The sequence below is a fragment of the Alligator sinensis genome, unplaced genomic scaffold (assembly GCF_000455745.1).
Source record: "Alligator sinensis unplaced genomic scaffold, ASM45574v1 scaffold234_1, whole genome shotgun sequence".
Taxonomy (NCBI): Eukaryota; Metazoa; Chordata; order Crocodylia; family Alligatoridae; genus Alligator; species Alligator sinensis.
The window spans coordinates 1,254,518-1,262,129 of NW_005842334.1; the positions used below are offsets into that span (position 1 = coordinate 1,254,518).

The window sequence follows — 7,612 nt, forward strand, 5'->3', positions numbered from 1 at the left end:
CACAGATTTCGAGTGACCTTTAAAAAATTGTTTAGAGTCAGGCTTTTAAAGGTGTTTTAAAGCCTTAGTGGACTTTCCTTAGGATATCTAACACTTATACAGCTGCTAATTATACAATTCCTATATACTTATAAAAATCTCTCTCAGTCCCTCTGTCCTTGAGTTCTCTCTCTGTAAAACGGGGCTGATAGTGAATGTTGGCTGAATAAATTACATTTCACTTTGTATGATGCTCAGATAGTAATGGCAACAAAATAGTAAATTAGCTTTACTCCAAGGTAAAAGTAGATTGACACTGTATGTAAGACATTCCACTCTGGGGTAAAGCTACCCCTCAAAGTGAGGAATAACTGTACACTGGTGAGAGTTACATTGCTGGATTGGTCATGTGCCCATTCCCCTAGTCAGTCATCGCAGGGTAGCCCTTTGTTTGACTGATAGACACTGCTACCAGCAGCTGTAAAAGAGCAGCTAGTTTGGCTGCTTACATGGAGTAAATTTACTTCAGAGTAAAACTCCAGGTAAATTAATCCACAGTGATCTTGTTGTGTACCGGCCCCTAAGACAGAAGAAACAATGTGTTTTTGGTTGTATAAAGAACATGTTTTTGTTTTGTAACATGGCTTTCCCTTGCTTGACTCTTCCCCAGGGAAAAATAACTATTCCTCCATTCAAGGAACAAATCCTTGACTTCATTTGCAGAAAATAAATTAAGTGGGGGGGAAAGGGGAGAAGAAAGAAAATTCCTGATATGAAATAAATGTCAGTCTAAGAAACAACAAAGCTATTATGCAGTCATACAATAAAAGTTAATGCTCAATGCCTTGCCAAAATCAGTCAGTACCTAGAGTTGGGCTATTACTGGCAAACTTGTTTAGAGCCTGTCTTTGGACTCCTTAGTTAAATCAGTGGACTTTTACCAATAGAAATAATCCCAGTAATGTTAATAGGGTTAATTACTCAAAAATATGGTTTGTAGGATCAGGCTTTAGGAGAAGACCATACCCACAGGTTGCTATTTAGGTTACCCAAACAGCTCTCTCATAAAAGCATGTTATACTTGTAGGAATAAATCAATACCTAACAGGATGACATTTCTAATTATTTGAGCAACTGCCATAGCTGGAAGTACAAAAACGTTCCATCATCGTAAAGTTGCAAATCATTATCCAAAATGTGTTACAATGTCAATATTTTAATAATCGTATATAATTGCATATAAGGAAATACTTACATAGTCAAATTAGTGATTCTTATTTGTGGGAATAAACCAGTTTTAGTCATTTTGTTTCTGTACTAATATATAGGATCCAACCTTTCTCCCACTGAAAGCAATTGGCAAAAATCCTATTTCCCTAGGTTTAATGAGTAGCTGTAACAAGGCACTCATCCCAGGGCAGCTGCAATGCCCCCTGTTGGCTGATCAACCCTTGACTGGTCTAATTCCCTTGGTCACTCTCCCCTTCACTTGCCCACCCCACCTGGATGTTAATCTTTCAGAAAAAGGGAAGCTGCCTCAGGGCTTCCCACATATAACAACGGATATCCACAGTTATTGCCTTACGGGCTAATAACATGTTTCCAGCCTCCCCTTCACACCACACCCATGCCTCTCCTATATTGTCTGTCCAGTCAGTTTGATCAGTCTCTCATAAGGGTCTTGGTTTACTTGGCCTCTGCCCTTTTTTCTCTTGCTGGGCCACTTAGCTCAGTTTCCACTGCGCTAGACCCAGCTTCTGGGTTCCAGCTCTAGCCTTGCCCTGTCGGACTCAAGTTTAGTTCCTCTTGCGTGCTGTGGGCTGCCAAACCTGCAGTAAGCTATCATAGCCTCAGGTCTCCAGCTGCCTATTCCCTTGCAGCCAGCTCACTCTAGGCTATCTCCTGACCAGCAGCAAGTGCAACGCTTTACCCCACTGGGCCTCTCCACTGCGTGGGCAGCAGGGTTTTGACACTGCCTGGCCTCTCTAGCTTCAGTTTTTCTTCTTAAAGTAACAAGATCCTCCAGCTCTCTGTTACAGAAGTGTAGACATGAACGGCTCATTTGGAACGGGTGTTCTGATATTGTTAAACTGCGTAGTAAATTGCCACAGCCTTATGTTCACCATTATTTCCATTACTGCAGTGGGTGGGCAGGACACAACAACAATACTTCATTACTTTGTCAACAATAGATAATGCATAGTATATTAAAATGAGTTTGTCGCATTTAACTCAATAATTTATTTTTACTATTTTTCCAGTTTCATAGAAATAAACTTATGTTTGGCATTAAGTAGTAATATGATTTTATGCCTAGATTATTCAGCGGTGGTGCGTTTGAGTTTAGTTATGTTATATATATTTTTATTCTTTTCTTCAATCAGAGTAGCAGAGATCACTAAGACTGTTTAGCTAGAACAGACACAATAAAAACTAACCAGACACTGCTGTGAGTATGAACATGAGATTTGATAAACTCAGTAATAAATAAAGCATAAATCTAAACATTCTTCTTTACAAAAAACCCATTGCAAATTCTGAATAAGTTAATAAAATAAAAGTTACCTAGTTTACTTCAGATACAAAATCTCAACAACTTAATTTAGAAATCACTATAATGCACATGCAAAAGTGAAATAACGATATCCAAATTCATAATTGGGGAGGTTTCCAGTATAATCTTCATATTTTAATTTTCTTTTCATATATAGCTAAAAGAAAAAGGCAAAGCCAACCTAATAGTAATCCAAGGTTCTGTAGGAGAAACATCAACCAGGGGCGCCGTGTCTGAATGTGAGTCATTTCAGGAAGCTAAAAAAAGAATAAGACATCAGAATGAGAGCCGGATATATTCAACTCTGGGAAAAATGTCTTATGGAAAAACAAGAGAAACTTCATTAAAAAAAGAGACTTTAAATCCTTGGTTTCTGAATATAGTTACAAATCTGTAGCATGCTCTGTACATTATACAATTACAGATACTTAGAGTGAAATATTTCAATTAATCTTGTTCCATCAACTTAATCTCTTTTATAATATTAGAGTTACAAATGGATATACAAAATGTGCTACGTTTTCAGTATTTTTTTAATAATGGTACATAATTGCATATAAGGAAATGCTTACTTAGTCAAATTAGTGATTTCCATTTGTGGAAATAAACCAGTTTTAGACATTTTGTTTCTGTACTACTATATATAGGGTCCAGTCCTAGTCCCACCGAAAGCAATTGGCAAAAATCCTGTTTCCCTGGGTTTAAAAAGTACATACATGAAAAGTATAGTCTGTTAAATATGCATTCAAAAATTAGCTTTTATGGTTATCTCCATAACTTTTAGATGAAATAAAAGGGTACCAGATCTTTAGCATCATATTAAACTCTACTTTAATATTGAAGCTTCCCTTTCTCCTTACGTGATGTCTTGTATGACAGTATTCATGATACTGCATCGTAACTACATCCATAGTAGTCTATGAAAATATGCATCAGGTTCAAATTATTTTCTTATTTCCTTTTATCTTTTGTGTTGATGTTGATAATGTTCACATAACTATATTATATGCACCCCTAGCAATCAAATGGTATGCTTCCATTGGTTATTGTAGGTGCAAATTTATCTTTAGATAGTACTATAGAATCACAGTATTTTACTGGTATTTACTATGTTTTTCTTTCTTGGGTACTTATATGCTTTAAAACATGATAAAATATTTAATGTAGAAATGGGTTCAAATCAAAACCCTATCTACAAAAGCTGTCTCCAGATTAAAGTTTTGAATCTCAAAATGGACAAAACCAAAACCCCCAGATTTTAGCGCTCTCAAGTCAGTGAATCCAAATTTGTTCCAAATCTGACCTGCCATAGAGTTGTGTGTACTTGGGTTTAAGTTAAGTTTGAGACTTGAACTTGAACCCTGAATTTGAAATAAATTTAAACACCTCTAATTTTGGACTAATTCAAATTTGGAGCAATATTTGAACTGCCAAGTTGCAAGCATTCAGATCTTGGGGTTTTGGAAGGAAGTACCAACAGTGAAGGCAGATCTTAACCTGAATCCAGGAGTGTCTAACCTGGAGTTTTAGTTTGGGCCTTTCCCTAACAAGTTCAACTCTGTAACCAGTCTATATCCACAAAACACAACCAACCAACCAACCAAGATCTCTAAGGACACAATGATAGAAAACTTCATTTTTTTCCCCTCCATTATGCAGATTCAGATTATTTCTGCTGATGCCATTGAGTATTTATGGTATGTATTCATACTATGTTAGTAAGATAGTCTGCATGCAAGTTATTTAAGAAATAAGATCCTCGCAAGTGGAATTCCTATGTCAGTTTACAGCAGGGGCGGGCAAAGTCTGACCTGTGGGCTGGATCTGGCCAGTAGCGGACTCCATTTCCCAGCAGCTTCTGCCCGCATGGCTGGGGCGGTCTCCATGGAGACCCCAGCCACAGCTGCGCTGTGATAGTGCAAGGCTAGGGTTGCCATGGAGACCAGCCCCAACTGTGCTGGCATGGCAGAGGACTAATCCAGAGCTGCTGGGGTGTTGTGGTGGGGGCAACTTGGGCCAGGGCAGAGCTATGATCCACTGGCTGCATGCTCCAGGCAGGGATGCTGTCACCGCTTCAAGAAGCCAGGGCAGAGCTGCGATCTGCAGCCTGTACATTCTGGGCAGGGACATGCAGGCAGCAGATCACAGCTCTGCCCTGGTCCAAGCTGCCCCGCTGCAAGATCCCAGTGACTCCAGAGCAGCCCCTGCCCTGCCCTGCCATGCACCCTGCCAGCATGGTTGGGGCCAGTTTCCACAGCAACCCCAGCCTTGCACTATGCATGGAGACCAGCCCCAGCCATGCAGGCAGAGGCTGCTGGGAAGTGGAGTCTGGCTGCTGGCCACATCTGCCATTTTGCCCACTGCTGGTTTACAGGCTATTCTGCACTCTCAGTCTACTAACTATATTACTATGTGCATACTCCCTTTTCTCAATTAATGGCATATGAAAATAAAAATGAACTGCAGCCACAGTATCAGCTATAGGTCATAGCCACCAGTGAGCTCCATCCTATATGACCTTGTGAAGCACAGAAGGCAAATGATCATTGGCTGAGGTAGGCCATGAAAACCAAACAGGGGCCACTGACAGCAGTCAAAATAAACAAGGAATTGTGTGCCATGCTCACAATGGTGACACAAGGTACCAGTCAGCCCTGATTTTAGTTCCTGCTCAGGGGAAACAAGCAACCGGGATTTATTCCCTGCTCAAGTCAGTAGCCACCTTACTCCTGCATTCTCCTCATCAACTTTTCACATAGGAAAGTTAAGAAACTGTGGGTGCATCTCCATGTGCAATTAATGCTAAGCAATAAACTCTGGTACATATCTCACCAGAGTTTACATGTGCACCCAGGACCCTAGCATATTGAGCTGGGTCAGAGCAGCCCTGGCTGGCAAGGGATCTGTGTGGGTCAGCCTGCCACCCTGGGTCTGCTCTGACCCAGTTCAGTGTGCTGCAGAGGGGGTGGCTGGGGCACAAGGGTGCTTCAGTGCAGGGCTAGTTGGCAGCATCAGTGTCTACATGTGCGTTGCTGCACAGTAAATGATGCCACTGCAGGATAGTAGTTGTATTTAGTACTGCAGCCTAATAGGGCCCACACGTGTAGAAGCAGGAACTTTACTGTGGAGCTAATTAGGTAGCTCCTCAGTAAACATCTTTGTAGACATACCCTGCAAGTACTGAGAGGAGAAACCAGTGGTTGATCCACCAGTTACTAACTAAACAAGAGAACTGCCAATGTATTGTTCATCCCCCTAGATGCTGCTGCTAGTTTGTGCCAATACAGTATCACAAGAGTAAGTATAGTTTAAAAAATAAAATAAATCTTCAGCAAGTATTATTCTGCACAGCATTTAACCTTTTATAACTACGTGACCTCATCTGACTTTGTTGGCCAAGCGGGTGTGTTTGGTTTTGTGTTTTTTTTGTTTTTTGTTTTTTTTTTTAAGAAATGGAGGCCTCAAGTCAGGCTGCCAAATCCTTAATTAGGTACTTCAGTAAGTAGCTGAGCACCCAGAAGCTCCTCTGATTTCAAAGCAGGTAATTCATTTATTTTCAGAGATAATAAAATGATTAGATTAGTAAATAATTTTCAATAACAAATAAAGTGATAAATTTACTGCTATAGGACTACTCAGGAAAGCAAAATTATGTGCTTGCTTGAAGTATTTGCAAGCTTGGGTCCTTCCAGAACAGAAAAAGATGCTAAATTTATCAAACAATTATTTTGCTATGAGTGATTTGTTCTGTTCTACTCCGTGCACTGATTCCTCAGCACTGATCCAGACTAAACAAATAACCACTTGCTGGATAACAGTAACATTAAAGAAGAGATTTTTGAGGGTATTTTAATGGATGATCATAATTACTGACATACAAAAGCATGTTCTGTTCTCAGTCTAAACATAGGTCAAATACAGCAAATCTCTCACTGTGTAGATCACACAGAGCAACCAGGCAGGGTGTTTCCTATTCATTAAACAACAACTAAGGACATGATCCTGCCGGCACTTATTTTTGTGCTTATCCTTAAGCCCATTGACATCAACAGAAAAATATTGTTAAATACATGCATGCACATTTGCAAAATCAAGTCATTTTTTTTTTTATTTGCTTAACAAGAAGATGAAGATTTCCAGAATCCTTTCCAGCAGTCTGATGATTATTAGGGATCCTGCTGTCTGTCTTCACTACTCTTTCTCCTTTCCATTTTCTCTTGTTAAAATGAGTATATCTCAGTGCTTGGCTAATGGAGACAGAATGACATTTTTAGAAAATGAAGCCATTTAATTAACCATGGAAGTGTTACTGCACAACCTCAATTGAGGATGCAGTCACTGAGCTGCCCTGGCAATGAGCCTCCATCAGTATTTCACAAAGCAGAAATCGGTGACCTTGTTTTGTTTGTTATAGATGCTGCTCTGACCACCACAGGAAGGATGTGCAAGTCTTAGAACAGATAGTGAAAATTATAGTTAAGGTTTTTTGTATAGCATTGGCAAGGATAATGAAGGTTGCTGTTGCTGGGGGAAAAAAAGTGAAGAATATTAATAAAAAGCAGAGACTTTCTCTATCTGTGCAGAATAATACACAATATATAAAGTGCAATTGATTTTCTATTTAACTGTCATGTATTTGTAATTTGTAAGAAAAAAACAGACTAAATTTATAGGTTCTTAAAATATTAAAAATTTTTGCAATAATTCATTTGCTATAATATCAAACACATAAATGCACAGTAGGCCTGTGTGAAGCAGCTAGTATTCACTTTGGATTTGGATGCAGCCGATTTGGGGGGACAGTGATTTGATTTGGTGATTCAAATCACTGTCCCAATTTGATTTGGCCAAATCTTATTCAGAGATTCAGCTGCTGCCAAATCTCTGAATCAGCCAGCCAGGCCAGGCCCATCCCCTGCCCCTTTCCCAGCCTGGCAATGGCTGCCCTAGCTCCCAGCACTTGTTAAAAAAAAAAAAAAGCCCCGGGTCAGTGGGTGTGGCCAGGTGGTGGGTGATCCCTGTTGCCCTCCACTGCCCCACACCACATGGGGGGCTCTGCACAAGCCCCCAAACCCCCCC

The 7,612-nt window shown here is 40.0% G+C and overlaps 1 protein-coding gene across 1 annotated transcript in view; it reads right to left on the bottom strand.

The window, feature by feature from the left end:
- Positions 1–2,661: 2,661 nt before the first annotated feature.
- SLC39A12 (solute carrier family 39 member 12) overlaps positions 2,662–7,612 on the bottom strand; it is a 41,020-nt gene continuing 36,069 nt past the window's right edge. Inside the window, exon 11 of the mRNA XM_025210098.1 lies at positions 2,662–2,790. Within this exon, the coding sequence (XP_025065883.1) occupies positions 2,662–2,790 (129 nt within the window). The remainder of the gene's footprint in view (positions 2,791–7,612) is intronic.